Below are 19004 nucleotides of genomic sequence, written 5' to 3' on the forward strand. Positions count from 1 at the left end.
TCTGCCTGAGAATGCAGTATTAATTCTTTGCTTCTCTCTGCCCTGTCTTTCTCCCTCTCAGGGACCTTCAAGTTCCAGAAGATGGACCTGCGTAGAGAGGGCTTTGACCCGTCTGTGGTGTCCGACAGGCTGTGTTTCCTGGACTGTAGTAAGGGACGCTACGTGGAGCTGGATGCAGAACTCCACCGTAGCATCGTCTCAGGAAAGCAAAAACTGTGAGGCCACTGCCGACCCCGCCACTTCCTCATAAAAACCCCGCCTTCTCCCCCTCCCTCCTCTGTACCCCGCCCCTCGTTACCTCAGCAACCACAGTGAGGGGCAAAAGGAACACATTCAAAGTCACGTTCAAGTTCCCCATCCCATTCGTCCGTTCTGACAGCCGGAGTGCGTCGCGTGGAACGGCACGTGGACTAAGACACACAAACACTGAGGCGTTTTGCTCCTTTGCCTAATCTGCACAATGGCTGCTGGCCCGCCCAAATGGTTTTTTAAAAAGGGCATTTTCTGTCTATTCAGTATAGGGGTTTAAAATCAAGTGTCGACTTGAGTGCACCCTAAAGCCCTGCTTCTGCTCAGCTATGGAGATGGTGGATGTAACCAAAACTGCATGGATTATCGTGCAATATCAGTCCAGCCCTGGCAGAGCAATAGACAGCCATAAAAAGACTCAATTAATGCTATTTATTTAATTCTATTCATGCACCAAATATATTTAAGTTGTAGAGTAGTTTACCATCTATTTACAAGTCAGTATGTAAGTGTGTTGTAAACATCAAGCCTGCGTGCTACATTGTCTGTGTGCTGTATGTTTGCCAAAACTGTGCCTGGCTAACTCCTCCAGACCTGTAGAGGGCAGTCTTTGTTTGTTTTGGTGTGGAAAAACATTGCATAAATTATTATTTTTTAATTATTATTATTTTATTTTTTTTTATGTCTTTTGGTGATAGCGTATGAACGTATGGAATGTATGGAATGTACACGCGGTGTGCAGTAGCATTGTGCAGACTGGGCTCAAAGAGTGTGCTTCGATTTTGTTTTGACACATGGATTTCTCTAGAAGTCTTTGCATGGAGGCTTGGGAGAGGAATACAACGCTCCGGTGCTACAGAACGCCACCATCTCGTAGCAGTGTCCCCTCAAGGCTGAGCGAGCTTGGCAAGGAGAAAAGAGAAGAAGGGGAACACAATTGCTCCGTCATTCTTACCACCCCATTTATCTTGTGTTTTAATTGCAGCATCATGAATGATCAACACAAACAGAGCACTGTGCCTTACTATGAGCTCAGCACCTGGTCTTACAGGCCTGGTCCCAATCCACTTCTCCATAACCCCTCACTGTCTAATTCCATCTTCTCTACCTTTTGGCGACTTGCTTTGTCCACTTCCTAGGCCCCTTCTGCTTGTCCTAAACATGCTGAGTCATGTTTGGCTGTGCCCCCTCCCTTTGACTTTCCCTTTAGATTTTATTTTACTTCCTCTGGTGCACCTCTGTTTGAACTCACACTCACTCCGTCCATTGTGTGTGTCCCTGTAGATACCCCCATTATCATGGTATCTTTTTTTTTTTCCCCCCACTATTCAACACTCATTTCAGTCTCCAACCCCAAAGCTCCATATAGAAACCAGTCACACATCTCCTCATTAGCCAAAATATCATGTTTAATAGTGACAGTGGGAGCGAAAACGTTGGGTAGCTATATTCTCGCCGAAGCAGCGGACCGGATTTTCCCCTTTTGTTCCCCGTTATCACTGATTACGCCTGTTAATTTATTTATATCTGTGTGCATACGTGTGTGTATGAGTGTGAATGTGCACATGAGAGGAAACGGCTTCTTGTGACAGCTCTTGCGTTAGTCTGAGTCACACTTTTTGTTTATTGCCAGAGCCCTCACTGAATCAAATTCAATACAAAGGGAAGATGGTTAGATGTGTTATTTGGGGGTGAGCAGGAGGGCACAATGGTCTTTTTTCTAAACTTTGAACCCTCAGTTAAGGCCAGGGCAACGATGGCATTAGTCATTGAGGTCGTAAGGTTTTTAGTAGGGCCTGACTGATCTACTGGTTGGCCGATAATATCGGCCAGTATTAAGGTTCCACAGACCTTAGTGAAAATCACACTGAGGAAATACTGATCATTATTGGCTTGTTTTGTATTTTATGCCTCTCACATGAAAAACAATCAATTATGAGGAATTGAAATACATCTTGCATTCAGACCTGACCTTTAGCAAGAGGATAGGATGTTGATGTAAAAGAACTGAAAACATCCATCCATCCATCCACATATCTTTATTGTTTAAAGGCCCCATATTATATGAAACCGAATTTCCCTCACTTTTTTAAGTAAAGGAGTTTTAATGGAGTAATATCTAAACATTTTTTAAATTTTGAAATGTACTTATGGAAACTGAGCTGCAGACAAACAGAGCATTTTGACTTCATAGTTTCTGTAATGTTACAAGAACCAACTCATTTAAATATGTCCACATATTCAGCCTACAAGTTATTTTAAGGAAGTTTCAGCTCTTGTGCTTTTTGAATAAGGAAACAGGACAGCCAGTCAGAGCAGAGATCACTTAAGTTTATCAGTCTTAAAGCCACAGTAACAAAAACAGCCTGATTTAGTACAAATTGATAGGCATTGGAAAATGTTAATTTAAAAATAAATGATGACCATTTTTGGGAATAAAATACAGAAAAAATGAAACATATGTCTCCATGTTGGATGACTGACTAGAGCGAAGGCATCCTCAAAAATTATTGTTCAGATGTGGATGACGTAGAGCGCTCCTTTAATACAAAATGTTAGGTTTTTCAACCTAATTGCGCATCTTAAGCCTGTTTCTCAGGCCAAAGGGGTGATTTTCAGTCACCGTGAGTGTTGCTTCACAGACAATAAAGAAGTGCACACTTTAAAGAGTTGATTTGTCTAGGGGTATGGTCATGTGGCAATCATGTAATATCACGGTACTTCAAGGCATTTTCTTGATCACAATAACATTAATATTGCATTGTCTGAGTGCCCCCAAAGCACTAGTTAACTGAAACTATTGGCATATAAAAAATTTAACATAACTATAAAAATATTGAATCATACTGCCCAATATGATCAGTTCTTTGAACATTTTTGCTCTGTATCTGTCATTTTCCGTATTGGTCAGGCCCCAGTTTTTGGCCCATCAGGTGCAGCCATGCCGTCTACCGCACTCCACTGTCTGAACTACGACTCCTTTTTTGTCATTTAAATTGTTCTTAAGAGATTGGTGACTTTGTTCTTAAATGTAATGACTGGACGTGTATTGTTCTCTTTTAGTTTCCTTTTCTCTTGTCATTCTTCTGGGTGAGTGAGAGAGAGGGCAGGCACGCATTAGCTCACAGTCTAAGGCAGATTTGAGACTTGACCCAAAGCTATCAGCTTTATCCCTTTTTCTCGGGTTTCTGTCTCAGCTGTGAAAAATTGTGTGTTTGCACGTGTGCGTACAGGTGCACATGCAGTCCTATGACAGCAAGGAGTCTTTGTAGACAACTAAGCTGAGGCCTCTCACAAGTAAAACTCGCAGTTCCAGAAGCTCATCTTCTTTCATAAGCACTCAAACTTGCATACATGCGACACTGTCGTAACAAAACCTTACAGCTCCGATCAGAAACTTTTGAGATTCACACAATGTAAATGGCAGCTGATGTTTAAAAATACAATGGGGTGGGGGAAATTGAGATTTTGATATGACCGTGATGACCTGCAACTCCTAGGAAGAAATCCCATTTAAAAAATGAATGAAGTCTTTGAGTCGTATTCTTGCAGCTGTGTTTCAGTGAAGTCAGGAAACTAGTTGTCTAACTGTGAAAGCAAAATGCAAAAAATAAGTGTGAATAATCATAGACTGAATAAGCTGATCCCAAATGTCATTAAGTTGTCCAACATTTCAGTCTGCACTATGTAAGTTTTGGGGATTTGGAGACCTCTCTGGTGGAATGTGTAACTGCATGCAATGTGCAGAAGACCTCTTTTCCAAATTAAGATCTGGAAGTTTTTATAGAGAACTCAGTCAAAACTTAAACATCTTCTGAATATGTAGGTGAAATATCGACTGTTGACAACGACGATGACATCATGATGTTGATTTTTTTTTTTTTAAATTTTATTTTTTTGCCTTTGAAACCTAAACATCAAGAAAGACTGCCTTTTTGAGGTTGTGTGTGACATGAATAAGTAAAGATATACGCTGTGTTCCAAAACAGCTCCCCTACGACTCTGACTTTTCAAATTATTATTTCAGGTTTTCCTGGGTGACTCACAACAGCACACACACTGTTATGTTGGTTTTTTTGGGGGGTTTTTTTGTCTCCTGACTTTTAACAAATCTTACATAGTGCAGCTTTAGGACTACACAGCTTCAAGTTATCTGCTTTCAGGCTGAAGGGGGTTTCAAATGAATGTGGGAGCAAGTGTGATATTTTTTTTAAAAAAGTATTTATTTCATTTTTTTAATTCTGTAAAGCACGTATGGGCTGAGGGAAAACCAGGATGCAGTTCCAGCTCTCATCCTGCAGGGGCTGCGGTTACCACTGTTTTGACTAAAAACTTGTACAGCTCCATTCCATAAACACTGACAGCTCAGAATGGCTAAATTCTTGCTGATGTACCAATGTCTTTTTTTTTTTTTTTTTTCTTATCATAAATTATATTTTAATTGTGTTTGATATCTTGACTTGCATTTTGCTGTGAGCAGACACTTTTTTTATGTTAGCTTTATTTGCTGCACAGGACCAAGGAGGGATTAGCTTGCAGAAGCTGCATTTGTGGGTTAGCAAGCCTAGCAGTTTGTGGAGATGAACACTTTTGAAATGACCTTTGGTTCCGTTTGACTGTTTTAAACTAAAGATGTTTGCTTCTTCACCAATGAATTGAGCTTTGCCATATACTTGCCCTTTTTTATCACAAAAAAATGGTTTACTTCAAGTACTCACTAATGGACTCTACATTATAGCCACATGTGTGGTGCTAAACCCTCAGACCACCAGGAAACTTCTGCATGTTGCGGATGACTAAAAATAACTACTAAAATGGCTGCCTAGGAAGCAGGAATGTCCATTTTGTTTCCATTCTGAAAATTTAACATTGATCTTGTCACTGTAATCAGTCTGCTGGTCATAAATGCACCTTTTTTGATGTTTCTTGTTTTCTGTTTGGTACTCAGGAACAACATCTTGCAGTTGTAGATCAGAAAAGGGAAAAGAGTGTTAGGCCGGTGGCTCGGTTAGTATAGTGTGTGTGTGTGTGTGTGTGTGTGTGTGTGTGTGTGTGTGTGTGGAAGTGTGTGGAAGTGTGTGGAGGTGTGTGAGGTGTGCAGTGTCGCACTGAAGTCCTCTTGTCTCAAAGACTTTAGCTGTAAATCATGCTCTGAAGAAGAAAAACAAAACATGGCATCTGAAAATCAATATTAATAAAAAATAAAGAAACTTGTGTTGGTGGGTATTTTTATTGCCAGCTGTGAAAATTCATTACTTCTATGAAGATCTGAAGAGGACCAGGGGTGGAAAATGCTTTTGGAAGGTTTATATTTAGTACTACTGAAATTTAACAATTGTACTTTTACTCAGTTACAATTTAAACCTTCAGAGTTCTGGTCACAAATCTCAGAATGAATGCATCATTTTCTCTTTTTCAGTTCAGTTCTTATCCATTTTATTGATTTAATTAGACTAGAGGAGAAACCTCAGAGGGCAGCCTTGGCCTTCAGAAAAGGAGGAATGGTTTCTTTAATAAATGCATATCTGCAATTTTAGTTCATTTTTATTTAATATCACTACTTGTGTATTTAAACTCTGCACGTGTATTAATATTTATTTATTTTTTTGCTTTTCTATAAATGAAAAGTGTTAAATTCTTGAAACTTGAAGATTCCTCAGTCAGGACAGTGTTTGACACAGCCATGCTTCTCTCAATTCTGAGTGGACTGAACTGAGAGCTGAGGTGAGGGATTAAATAGTCAAATTAACCCCCAGCATAATTAGGAAGTGGAATCAACCAATCACGTTTTGATTTCTAATGGGTGGGACCAATTTTGTGAGGAAAACTTCCTCTAGGTGTTCTGGAAGTTCTGGATACGTCATTGACTGAATATGAGCAGTAGGCTAACCGGGTTTCAATTCGTTGTTAAATAGAAATGGTAAGATCTGTTTAAATGTCTGTTAGAAGCATCAAATTAAACATTAAATGTTTTGCAAGCTTTAAACATTTATGTTTAATCTAGAACAGCCACAAAGTCTTCACGTGAACAGCTCTTAGTTTAGCTTAGTGCTAACATAATATTCCATTAGTAGAAATTATTATTGTCGCTCTCAGGAGCAGGAATTCCAGCATGCTACCATGATCGGACGCCACCTGTGTAACAACTCCAGTCATGAAATTTCCTCACTACAAAATATTCCACAGTCAACTGTCAGTGGGATTATAACGAAGTGGAAGCGATTGGGAACAACAGCAACTCAGCCACGAAATAGTAGGTCACTTAAAATGACAGAGCGGGGTCAGTGGATGCTGAGGCACATAGTGCGCAGAGGTCGGCAACTTTCTGCAGAGTCAATCGCTACAGACCTCCAAACTTCATGTGGCCTTCAGATTAGTTTAAGAACAGTGTAGAGAGCTTCATGGAATGGCCGAGCAGCTGCATCCAAGACTTATATCACCATGCGCAATGCAAAGCATTGAATGCAGTGGCGCATAGTGCCACCACTGGACTCTAGAGCAGTGTTCGGGCAGTTGCCAGGAGAATGGTACTTGTCTAACTGCAATGTGTCAAGTATAAAGTTTGGTGGTGGGGGGATTATGGCGTGGGGTTGATTTTCAGGAGTTGGGCTCGGCCCCTTAGTTCCAGTGAAAGGAACTCTTAATGCTTCAGCAGACCAAGAAATTTAGGACAATTTCATGCTCCCAACTTTGTGGGAACAGTTTGGGGATGGCCCCTTCCTGTTCCAACATGACTGTGCACCAGTGCACAGAGCAAGGTCTGGTGTGGAAGAACTTGACTGGCCTGCACAGAGTCCTGACCTCAACCTGATAGAACACCTTTGGGACAAATTAGAGCAGAGACTGCGAGCCAGGCCTTCTCGTCCCACATCAGTGTCTGACCTCACAAGAGCGCTTATGGAAGAATGGTCAAACGTTCCCATAAACACACTCCTAAACACTGTGGAACGCCTTCCCAGAAGAGTTGAAGCTGTTATAGCTGCAAAGGGTGGGCCGACATCACATTAAACCATCATATTAAAAATGGGATGTCACTCAAGTTCATATGCGTGTGAAGGCAGACAACCAAATACTTTTGGAAATATAACATATTTTATTTTGAGCTCAAAATACCAGCCAGTACAAGAGTAGCAAACAGAGTTTTGAGCAGTTGTACACACATAAAATCATAATAGCTTTCATTAAAACACTGAAAAGTGTACTTAATTGCAGAAAATGTGTTTCGGTAGGAATAAGTCTTAATGATCCATGCTGATCAGTCTGATTTTTAGACTTTGGGACACGATGAAAACAATGGGATTCTTCAAAGGCGCTTACCGACTCGATTCGAGTCGACTCTACTCGCCTTTTTTGATTTTCCATCAGGCAAAAGTTGATGCCTGGTTACCAACACCCAGTAGTTTTTTGGTATCATATCTGTTGAGGTTCCAAGCGATCTGAGCCGATACTAAAAGTTGATGGAAAAATGCTGCAGATTACTAATTGGTCGGAAAGAATCGCTATACACATATCCTAACATTAGCTACCAAGTTAGCATAGCCTCTTGCATCGCCTTTTATGCGCAACTGGATTTGTCTCATCATATGAACTCTGATGTAGTTTTTCTCAAACTCTCCCTTTTTTGTCAGTGGTCTTTTGTCATGCTGCCATCAGTCTCTACTGAACAAAATTGTCTCCGTCATATCTTGGCAGTTTCATTTGGCATCACTATTGATGACCAACTACACTGAGAAGGTACTAATATATATGCAGTGGTATATTTTACATTTATGGCATTTGGCTGACGCTCTTATCCAGAGCGACTTACAACTTGATCATTTTACACAGGGAGGCCAAGGCGGCGTTAGGAGTCTTGCCCAAGGACCCTTATTGGTATAGTGTAGGATGTTTACCCAGGTGGGGATTGAACCCCAGTCTGCAGTGTAGAAGGCAGAGGTGTTAACCACTACACTAACCAACCCCACATATACACATATATATACAGTCAAGTCAAGTCAAGCTGTTACCATGCACTGGAAAAGTGGTTCATGTGGCCATGAGGGAGAGGGATGCAGTCTCACTGCCTGCTCTAAAATGTAGGGGCATGACTACAATAAGGCCTTGCCAACGGACTAAAACTCTTGCATGTTTTTATGAAACATGGGAAAGCTTTTTTTTTTTTTAATTGCACTCATGATAAATCTAAAGGGAAAAAATGTTAAGTATTGTTTTCAAATGTTTCCAAATTTAGGGGTTAGGCTTTGGGGCAGCCACCTCCAACAGAAAGTACACTCTAAATGATTTTGTATATATTTAGCTTATTACTATCCCAATTAAACCCAATGCATTGTGTTTAAATAGATCATAACAATCCTTGAAATACCATGTAAGGTCTGAAGACTTTGTTTTCTTGGTAGTGTATTTTACTCTGGGGCCGCAGTTTGAACTGATTTAGTAGAATGGACACATATGTGAGTATGTTCAAATGTAGATACAGTTTTACTTCTACTTTTAACTGAGTAAGAGTTTGAAACAGTGCCATACTTTCACTTACGCGTTCATTTTCTGTACATTGAGTAACATGATTTAACTTAAAAGAGTTAGTAACCTGGTTGCCTTAAAATAGTGACTTGATTGAACTTCAGATAATTTAACAAAATGATAAAGGACTACACATGCAAAGAAGAATATAAATTTATCCTCCGTGTGAAGATTGTGTCTAAAATGTCAAATATACGTAGTAAACAGTGGTACCAGAGTCTGATCCAGAGTTAGTGGAAAAAGCAGAGCTCTCTAGCTGTTAAATATGTACTCCATGTGAAACATGCTGAGTGTGTGCTTTGACTGGTTATTTCTTTTTCCGTATAGCTCTACCTTTCCATGAAAAGTAACTTTGTTAGATGCTTGTCCATGTCTCTGATTGGCTGGGTTGGTTGGGGCAGAGCTGTGCAGGCTGGCACAATCTTACAAAAGCTCTTGGTGCTCAGTGCTGCTTGAGCTGCTCTGTTTTCCTGGCTCTGGTCCACTGTTCTCCTTTGACCATGAAGTTTATCCTTGCGACCATCGCTTTGGCCGTGCTCCTGAGAGACACCTTTGGAGACATCCAGCCTCAGAAAAACTTTGACATTAAGAAGGTGAGAGAAACTTCATTGCTGCCTTATGTGTCTTTGGTCACTTCCAGAATTTTTAAAGATACTTTACTAAACAGTGTAATATATAATGGTACGTTACACCATCTTATACAGCCATATGCAGAAGTCTGAACACCCATGGTCAGATTACAGGTTTTGTTGATTTTCTAAATGAAACCCTCTACAATGATCTCAGTTGGCATATTAGAAAAACATAAATCATGGTGTGCGATGACTTTTTCACAGACCATTTTATGTCTTTTTTTCTCAATATCTTAAAGTAAAAAAACAGCAATTGAGCATTAAAATGAACATAGGATGTGTGTCACTGATTTTCACTTAAAATCCCAAACATGCCATTTTACCTTTCGCATATGACTGTAGGAGTCAAATGTATAAGATTATGAACTGCTTGGAGATTCTTTGACTCAGGGTGTATGAAAGCATTTCAATGTTTTAAAAAATAACAGGAACATCAACTTTTCAATTCAAACAAATAACAAAGAATTGCATGAAATGTGTAATGAAGTTCTTCTCTAGCTAAAAAAACTTCTCTGAGTGCGAATAAAGTTCCAAGAACCATTTCTTCTAAAAAAGCAGAAAAACCTCACTAAACTTGATTGGTTCTACAATCTCTAGTCCTGGTCCACCTGAACCATCTAATTGAAATGATGTAATGATTTACTAACATTTCACTGATATATACATACATTAATGTGCAAAAGTCATAGACTACCCTTCATCATCAGCATTAAGTACAAGTTATTCATGTTTTAGGAGATATTCAGGACATATTTATTTATTTAGACATAGTTCACTTGCATTAGGAAGGGGAAAGTCAAAGGAAAACAAGTAAAAATAATTTCCATAATTAAATGATTAAAAAAAGATTAAAAGCTGCAGACAAAATGGGACACCAACACTGCCCCCGTCAGATAAACAGTACTTAAAGCTTAAATCTTTGAGAGAGAAGAGAAAATCAAGCTGCTTCAGATTTTTAAAAAATCAACAGCTGTTTCTGCTCATCTTTCCACTGTGAGAAGACAACTCAGCGCTATGAGTCTGAAAGGATGTGTAGCTGTCAAGAAGCTCTTACTGAGAAAAGGAAAGAGCCAGTTTATTGCAGGGTGACCTGGTGGTGCAGTGGGTAGGACTGACTACCGCAGAGTTCAGACCTCAACATCACAGAATGTGTTTGGAATTATTTGGATTGTAAGAAGCAGAAAAATGCAACCAACTGCTAAGACTGAGCTTTGGAGGTATGAAAAAAATATTTCTTTGAGAAATTGAAAGTGAGTCTCCTGAAAAGAGTAGAAGCTGTGATGAAGTGTGGACACAATAAATACAAAAAACTGATATTCCTATGATGAAGAATAAAATGTAATAAATCACCATTTTGACTGGAAATTATGATGAAGGGTGGTCTCACTACTCTTAACCTGTATTGTTCAACCTGAGACCAAGGGTCTTTGTGCTAGATAAAGGTAGGTGGCTGCCTAGCGCACCTATGAAAACCTAAGCTATAATAAACATGTTCATGTTGATGTTAAATAAGGAATGAGGGCCCCATTCCTGTCTAGAGCCCCAAAATCACTAAACAACTACAAGAAATGATAGCAGTTCAAAAACTTGTGCCAAAAACAAGAAGAAATTGACAGTAAGTTCACATTTTCTCTAGTGAGTGCACTAAAGTTTTTTTTTTTTGAGGTGGAACATACAAGATAGTTCACTTCTAAGTAAAGTTATTCCAGAAAGCTTTGCAGTAGATGAAATGATTTCACTGGACCGGTGTCAAGAAAACCAATTTGGCATAACAACAGGGTTCAAACCATCTAGTCTATCATTCAATGGGTAATAAATGTGGGTCAATTTAAGGGAGACTCACACAGTTTTACTAACTCACTTCTGCCTCTTGGTTCTTCAGAAAGCGCAGATACTCTGTTTAAACAGTCAGATCCTTTATTTACAGTTGCTACATCATCAAGAAGTTCAGTCAAAGTGCTGACAAAGCAAATGAATGGGAACGAACATTTTAATAACTTCCCAACAGTCACAAACAGGCATGGCACACCTACGTAATGTTTGGGTTTGTTGGAATAGTCTGCCCTAGTGGGGTTTTTTTGTTGTTTTTTTTGTTTGTTTGTTTGTTCTTCTTTTTTTTTTCCTGTGGTTGATGGAAACACCTGAGTCTGGAGTAGGATATCCAGTTTTTGCTGATTCTATATTAATGTGGTTTCTATGTGTGGTTTAACTGGTTTGAAATATAATGAAGACAACAATATTTGTGTGAAATCTCTACAATGACTGGTGTCCTCCAATTTTCCTCACCACCTGTTTGGTAAGATTCTATCTTCAGTAGTGCAGCATTTAAATTCAACAGCAGTTGCAGCACTAATAGAGTTGAACAGCCCTCGTGTTAAGGATCTGTCTAAAGGTTGTTTTGCAATAAAGAGATGATGGTTCTTTGCCTTCTGTTTCTCTGGCCTAGACAGATTTAAGGCCAATTAGACAGCATTGGCCATATGATCAAGGTTGAAAATTAGGTGAAAAAAGGTTGGGATTACCTGTTTGTTTTTTGACTTACTAAACCATCAACATAGGTTCTACATCTCCTGGACAGATGCCCAGTTTCAGTCTCCTTTTTCTAGTTTTTCTGTTTTCTTTTCTCAGTCATGGCATATTGACAGCTACAAATCAAGCATTATTTGAGTTAGCCTGAAGATACAAGATACTTCCCACTAAGAATATTAGACAAAACATTTCAGAAAGTTGCAAAGTACATATAATCCCAAAAAAGATTCTATTGTAGCAGTGACAAAAGAGCAATCTGACATAATAGCATGGTTAAATACAGCTACACTATATGGATAAAAGTATTCACCTCTACAGGAGCTTTTATGACATCCCATTCTAAATCCATAGGCATTACATTATGCCCCATTGCAACCTTTACAGCTACTACTTCTCTGGGAAGCTTTCTACAAGATTTCGGAGTGTGTCTGTGGTAATTTTTGATGAATTAATCCAGACGAGCATGTGTGAGGTCAGGCACTGATGTTGGACGAAAGAACCTGACTCACAGTCTCCGTTCTACTTCATCCCAAAAGTATTCGATGGGGTTGAGGTCAGCGCTCTATGTGAGCCAGTCAATGTCTTCCACACCAGACTCTCTCAGCCATGCCTTTATTTACCTTGCTTTGAGCACTGGGGCTCAGTCATGCTGGAACAGAAAAGGGCCTTGCCCAAACTGTTCCCACAAAGTTGGAAGCATAAAACTGTTGAAAATGTCTTGGTATTAAGATTTCTGTTCACTGGAACTAAGGGGTCTATGTCGACTGCTGAAAAACAACCCCATAGCATTATTCCTACTCCACCAAACTTACAGTCAGCACAATGCAGTCAGGCAGGTAATGTTCTCCTGGCGGGAAGAAATTTTGTAACCTGACTTGCAATAGTGACTTCGTATTAGAGTACCACACTCAAACACAGTGAGCTCTATAAAATTCCTTTACAAAAAGGCAGACTGCATGGCAAGGTGCTTGATTGTATATATCTGTGGCAATGAGACTGAATGAAACACCTGAATTCAGTGATAAAGAGGTGTGTCCCAATACTTTTGTCCATATAGTGTATTGGTCCCTGTAATTCACTGGGTAGCAATGGGGTCCCCAGAACTGCAATAGAGAGTTTCACTGTTCTAGAGTCTTCTAAGATGTTGTAGAGTCAACAAAATGTTGTCCTGGTGTTCTTTTTCTCCATAATTTGTGTATGTACACGTTTGTGTTCAGTTTGCAGGGAAGTGGTACCGTGTGGGTCTGGCTGATGACTCCTCAAGCTTTGCACTGTTCAGAAACAGGCTCACAATCAATATGGGAATAGTGGAACCTAAAGACAATGGTGATGTCAATATGACTATGTGGAAAATGATGTAAGTGGTATTATCTGTTTTTGACAGTTTCTCCCTGAACACAGTTGAAGAACCCTTTTTGGTGCTACATAGAGCCATTTTCAAAATCTTAAGCCTGTGAGGCTAATGTTGCTAACAAACAGTAGAAGTCAATAGTCACCCAAATCTTTGCTGTAAATACATCCCCAAAACTTTCTCAATCTTCTCAAACCACATCCTTGTCTTATTTTTAAGATTTGTTGATATAGATTATGACACAGTATGACATACTGTGAACTGTGAAAATGAATAAAACTTCACTGTACAGATAAACACAAGCGCAACAGGTGAATTCTGCCTTCTCCTTAGAAGAAGGACAGCTGTTGTCTAAACTGTCTAAAGTTTCACATTAACAAGTCTGCAAAACCTTAATTAGAATCTGGAATAGGGTTAATAGAAGTCTTAGAGACATATTTACAGATAAGATATGGGTGACTTACATTGTGTGTTAGCAACATTAGCCTTGCAGCTCCAGTAGATGATAAACTAAAACTAAAACTAAAAAAGCAAAACAAGTCTTGGATGATCAACCACTTCTGGGTAAGTGTAAAATTGTGCAAATTAGATTTTTCTTTCACCAAATACTTCCTTTTTCTGTTACAATGTTCATTGTGCTGCTGGCTATACTTTGTGTGGTGTGCGTGTGTAAACATTTGCTCCTGTGTCTATCAGCAGATCCACAGGCTGCAAGAGCAGAATGTTCACATACATGAAGAATGCCGTGCCTGGAGTGTTCACGTACTTTAGCACACGTTAGTACTATACATTTTCAGTGATCCTAGGACTGAGTCCTGTTGCACCTCAAAAGAACAGAAATGTGACTAGCATCTAGGGTTCAGTTTCCAGATTAGATTGTTAAGGTTACACTTCATTTAACTAATTATTGAATAAAACTCTATTTTTATCATTTAGGGAAGTCTTGATCTGTAACCCAAATCTTCTGATATGATTATATTGCAGGTCACAATATAATGAAGGATGTCACAATAGTGGAGACTAACTACACCGAGTATGCTTTGCTTTTCAAGTACAAGAAGTTCAACAGGGAGTATACTCAAGTGTCTCTGTATGGTAAGCTAAGAATTTACAGTGTGGATGTATAAAGTACAGATATAAATGTGTATGTCTCATAAGGGTATGTTGATTTTTAGATGGACAATGAAGCTCTCAGTGCAAACTTTACTTAAGCACCTATATACAACACAATTGTACCGTATTCTGTTGCAATTACACTTTTTAATCTAAACTTCATGTTTTTTTATTTTCAATTTTTCTACATGAGAAGATATTAATATCTACAAATATACCCATTTCCTCAGAAAAATAAACATATTGTACCTTTAAAATCCATTTAAGGTACACAATTGGACTTAAAGGGCCATGTTGTACCTTTGAGTGTACATTCACATTGTTTGCACCTTGAGGGCATAAAATGTACCTTTTTTCTGACAGTGTAATGCCTTTGTTCTCCTTCTAGGACGTACCCAGACATTGAGATCTGAGCTGATTGAGAAGTTCAAAAAGTATGCCATGCAGCAGGGTTTCCCTGAGCGGTCCATTCTGACCCCATCACCACCTGCAGGTGAGAGATCAAATATATGCTACATTGGTAATGTTAAACATGAGGCCTATTGTGTATGTATAAATACATTCATTCAAAAAATTCTACTACTTTAACTCTCCTTTTTACCTTTACTTAGACAACTGCCCTCCTTCAGGACAGTAGGTGAGTAGACACTATTTTCATGTCCCCATAGGCACCTATTTGTATGATTCTCCTAACAGTAAAAAGATGATGGAACAAATAGTGTGGGAATTTTAAAAATTTGGTATAAATGTTAATGCAAAAGTAGCTGGATAGAGATTCATTTTGGGGACAACAGTAGCAACAGTGCTGAACTGATATGGATCATTCTACCAAATTTGTTCAAGGACAAAGTTAAAAACACATTTTGATCTTTTAAGTAGCTCTGATTTATGACTACAATCCTTTTGCTTTGAGTGACTCTATACCTTATGTTTAATTTATTAAAACATATGATTGAACATTCCAAATCAATTATAACCTGACCAAACTTTACCAAATGTTTCAGTAGTGACTGTTTCAATCATGGAAATTTTAGCAAAATTTTTTGCAGAAACTACAAACACTGGACAGTACATGACTAGCAAACACAGCTTTGAACAACTGTACACACACAAAATCATATTGTTTTTCAATAAAACACTGAAAAGCTTACATAATTGCAGAAAATAATTATTTCGGTAGTGACAGTTCTTTAATGTGTTACACTGATTTTCAGAATTTGAGGGACAGCCATGAGGAACAGAGATCCACCTATGCACTAAAACTGTTCATCTTTAGTGTATAAGGTACAGCATTTTTGTAAATTTTTTTTTTTTATTTAAGAATTAATGTCCTAATACATCTAAATCTTTCAAATTCACTTTAAAAGAAATCAGAAAGATTGTTTTAAAAACAACTTGAAAAAAATATTAAATGTCATTTTAAATGTGTAAATTTGGAGATTAGGGTTTTTGGACAGACACTTCCCAATGAGAAGAACCCTGTAAATTATGATTTTGTACATATTTAGCTTGTTACTATCTCTATTAATGCCTTGGGTTTAAATAAATCATAACATAATCCATGTAAATGTCTAAGGTCTGAATACTTAGTATTTTCTACATTTTTTTTTTTTTTATTATAGGACTGCAATTTGAACTAATTTGACAGAATGGTCCATACAGGAGTATAAAATAATAGAAACAGCACATGAAGTGCCCAAAGAAACACCTACCACATAGCTGCACTTTATAGGTTTACAGTTACTGATTGCAGCCCATCTGTTACTGCACAATTTATCATCTACCCTTTACCCAATTCATCAATGGACCATGATCATCATAGCACCACCACTGACCAAATAACATTTCAGTAGTGGGTTGTTCTACAATTCTCTAGTTCTACAGGACCCCTAGTGGCCATTTTGCCAGCAGAATGTAAATCACTTAGTTTTCCTAAATATAATCAAATAAAATACCCCCCTCCCCCAATTCTGTTATCAGATTAACTAAGACACAGATGGTTCTCTGTGTGTGTGAAATGCGGTTGAGCTGCTCTAAAGCTGCTCTAAAACAAGTGAACATTGCATTTTATGGCTGATGAGAAAATTGTGCATAGAAAAATATGAGCTACAGTCTCTAACTGTACCACTACAAAGGTAGATGTGTTGAACAGAACAGTGAACACAGTGTAAAAATTCCAGAAACACTGCCTTTGTCTGATACCTGTTGTGGCCAAACAACACTCACTAGAAAGCCACTACTGTGTCAGTGTGACTGCTGTGCTCAGAGTGGCCCACCACCCAAATAATATCTGGTCAGCAGTGGTCCTATGGTGTTCCCTTTCCATTGATGATCAGGGTAAAGGGGAACTGTAAATGTGAGCAACAGATGAGCTACAGTCAGTAAAGTGTACTCATATGGTGGGTGTTTCTGATAAAATGACCAATGTGTATGGTGTTACTGTTGTAGTACATATTTACACAAAGATGTGACAAAGTGTAGCAAACAATAACAAAACAGAAGCATACATTTACTATTGTAAAAAAAAACATATAATCAAAAATACATGAACACAAATGGCATAATATTTATGCTTCATTTTTTCCAGAGTCTGTCTCTTTGGGGCATTATGATGGCGCAGTGCATCATGAGCCAGCAAATATCTACACTTTCTTCACTGAATAAGCTGAACAACCTGGAAGAACTTCACAGTATGAAACTTTACTGACAGCCTGCATTGTTGTCTTAGATGTAACTCAGTTGCTAAATTGTCAAATTACTCTGTAGTAACTTTTGCTAATGGAACTGTATAAAAATACAGTTTGATTTCTCCTCTGAGCAGCCTGCTTGCGTATGTTTCTCTTTGTGTGTGTGTGTGTGTGTGTGTGTGTGTGTGTGTGTGTGTGTGTGTGTGTCATGTGCAAAAGTTTGAGCGCTAAATCATATGTTTTTCTGAATGAAAATAAGTGAACACCTCCTCTACAGAGAACAGTGCAGAGAACTCTGCTCATCTTAATACACAATTACTGTTATTATTAGATGAGTTTAACATAATGGGGGAAAATAAAACATAACAAATGTATGGTGCATTTTATATGTTATATTTTTATATTTAAAAGTACACTTCCTTAGGAACATGCGTGACTGCACAGCTTAAAGTTAGCTAAGATGTTGCAGTGCAGTTGCTGTGGTGTCCCAGGTGGTGTGCTATATGATTTCTATGGCATACCAAGTAGTTGATAGGGTGTTGCTAGGCAATGACTAAGGTATCCCAGGTGGTTGCTACAGGCAGTGGTGGACAGTAACTAAGTAAATGTAATTCGTTACTGTACTTAAGTAGTTTTTTCGTGTATCTGTACTTTACTTAATTATTTCCATTTTGAGCGACTTTTTACTTTCACTCCACTACATTTCAAAGTCTAATATCTTACTTTTTACTCACGTGACTGGCATGTTTCTTTTTTCTGAATTCATACAAACACTTTCATTTTATAGTAAATTAGTTTCGGTTAGTTTATGTTTAAGAACAGAGACAGAGAACATGTTTATGTTTAAGAACAGAGACCAACAGATCAATACAGTAAAGGAAAACTTATTTGTGAACCTGTATTTAAAGCAAGTTTTTCTTTCAGCTTGTAACTAATTTACAAAGTAATCTTAAACTGAAACTTTGCTTGCTTGTAAAAAGTGATTTCAGAGCCATTCGGTTCTCCCTGATGGAAACTGTTTACCTTCAGTGTTTTGTGCTTATGATCATTGTAATAGACGTCATTGTCACTAATTAATGACCTTCTATTAAAAGACTGGTTTACCAAGAGAGACACTGGAGGATTTTCACCTACAATGAGTTCATGAAGCGAGTCTTGTTACAAAAATGCTAACAGGACATCAGAGTTATAATTACACTTTTACTTTTGATACTTAAGTACATTTGAAGCCAAATACTTTGTACTTTTACTCAAGTTGAGGTCTAGAGTAAGGACTTCTACTTTTACTGGAGTAATATTTTACCTTGGGTAAAATATTTCACCTCTGGCTACAGGGTTGCTAAGTGGTTGTTGATAGTTGCTATGGTATTGTACATGGTAAATAGGGTGTTCATAACAGATTTCTGTATGTGTGTGTGTGTGTGTGCGTGTGTTGTACGCAACACCTATAAATGTATATATATATATGTATAGGTGTTGTGTATTGCTTTACAATGTGCAATCACTAATAATAATACCAATAATATTTATAACAACAGATTCAAATGCCAAATTGATTCCACCAACTGAGCTGATAGTGATCCTCGGAGTTTCAGCAGTATAAACCCATGATGATAATCTCTCCATGTCTGATTGTAATAATTATGATAACCACATGGCTAGTGTCTTAAGTCACAGAGAGTAGCTCTACTGCTATCAGTCTCCCTGAAAAGTAAATCACATTTACACAATCAGAACTGGAAGCACTATTAATACTTATGTACAAATTGTAGTCAATGAAGAAAGAGAAAAATGAGAGAAATATACAGTACAAAACTTATATCCATATAAAACGTGGCAAAATGATTTCAGGGTGTATCTGTGCTTTTCAACAGTTTTCAGTTTATTTCGGACAAGTGGTGACATTGAAAATCATGATCATTT

At 38.2% G+C, this 19004-nt stretch overlaps 2 protein-coding genes across 4 annotated transcripts in view; both read left to right on the forward strand.

Moving 5' to 3' along the window:
* slc27a4 (solute carrier family 27 member 4) overlaps positions 1–2418 on the forward strand; it is a 29244-nt gene extending 26826 nt beyond the window's left edge. Inside the window, exon 13 of the mRNA XM_017708196.2 lies at positions 62–2418. Coding sequence (XP_017563685.1) covers positions 62–219 — 158 coding nt within the window. The 3' untranslated portion in view covers positions 220–2418. The remainder of the gene's footprint in view (positions 1–61) is intronic.
* Positions 2419–9231: 6813 nt separating this feature from the next.
* ptgdsa (prostaglandin D2 synthase a) lies at positions 9232–17211 on the forward strand. 3 transcript variants are annotated; one of them, XR_001858298.2, is made up of 8 exons: positions 9232–9362; positions 13148–13287; positions 13978–14057; positions 14266–14376; positions 14783–14887; positions 15006–15031; positions 15609–15678; positions 16982–17211. XR_001858298.2 is itself a non-coding variant. In XM_017708142.2 (7 exons), the coding sequence occupies exons 1-6, from the start codon at positions 9270–9272 to the stop codon at positions 15029–15031; spliced, it is 555 nt and encodes a 184-aa protein (XP_017563631.1). In that variant the 5' UTR covers positions 9232–9269; the 3' UTR covers positions 16982–17211. The 3 variants fall into 3 exon arrangements, 2 of the variants coding, with proteins under 2 accessions (XP_017563631.1, XP_017563632.1); XM_017708142.2 differs by lacking the exon at positions 15609–15678; XM_017708143.2 differs by lacking the exon at positions 15609–15678 and having other exon boundaries at positions 13981–14057.
* Positions 17212–19004: the final 1793 nt, after the last annotated feature.

The sequence above is a fragment of the Pygocentrus nattereri genome, chromosome 18 (assembly GCF_015220715.1).
Source record: "Pygocentrus nattereri isolate fPygNat1 chromosome 18, fPygNat1.pri, whole genome shotgun sequence".
Lineage (NCBI taxonomy): Eukaryota > Metazoa > Chordata > Actinopteri > Characiformes > Serrasalmidae > Pygocentrus > Pygocentrus nattereri.

Excerpts from the sequence above, each read along its gene's own strand:
- ptgdsa (XM_017708142.2), top strand. The coding sequence starts at position 9,270 with ATGAAGTTTATCCTTGCGACCATCGCTTTGGCCGTGCTCCTGAGAGAC. Across the intron at positions 14,058-14,265 it reads GTTCACGTACTTTAGCACAC|GTCACAATATAATGAAGGAT; the intron begins GTTAGTACTATA and ends ATTATATTGCAG. Across the intron at positions 14,888-15,005 it reads GACCCCATCACCACCTGCAG|ACAACTGCCCTCCTTCAGGA; the intron begins GTGAGAGATCAA and ends ACCTTTACTTAG.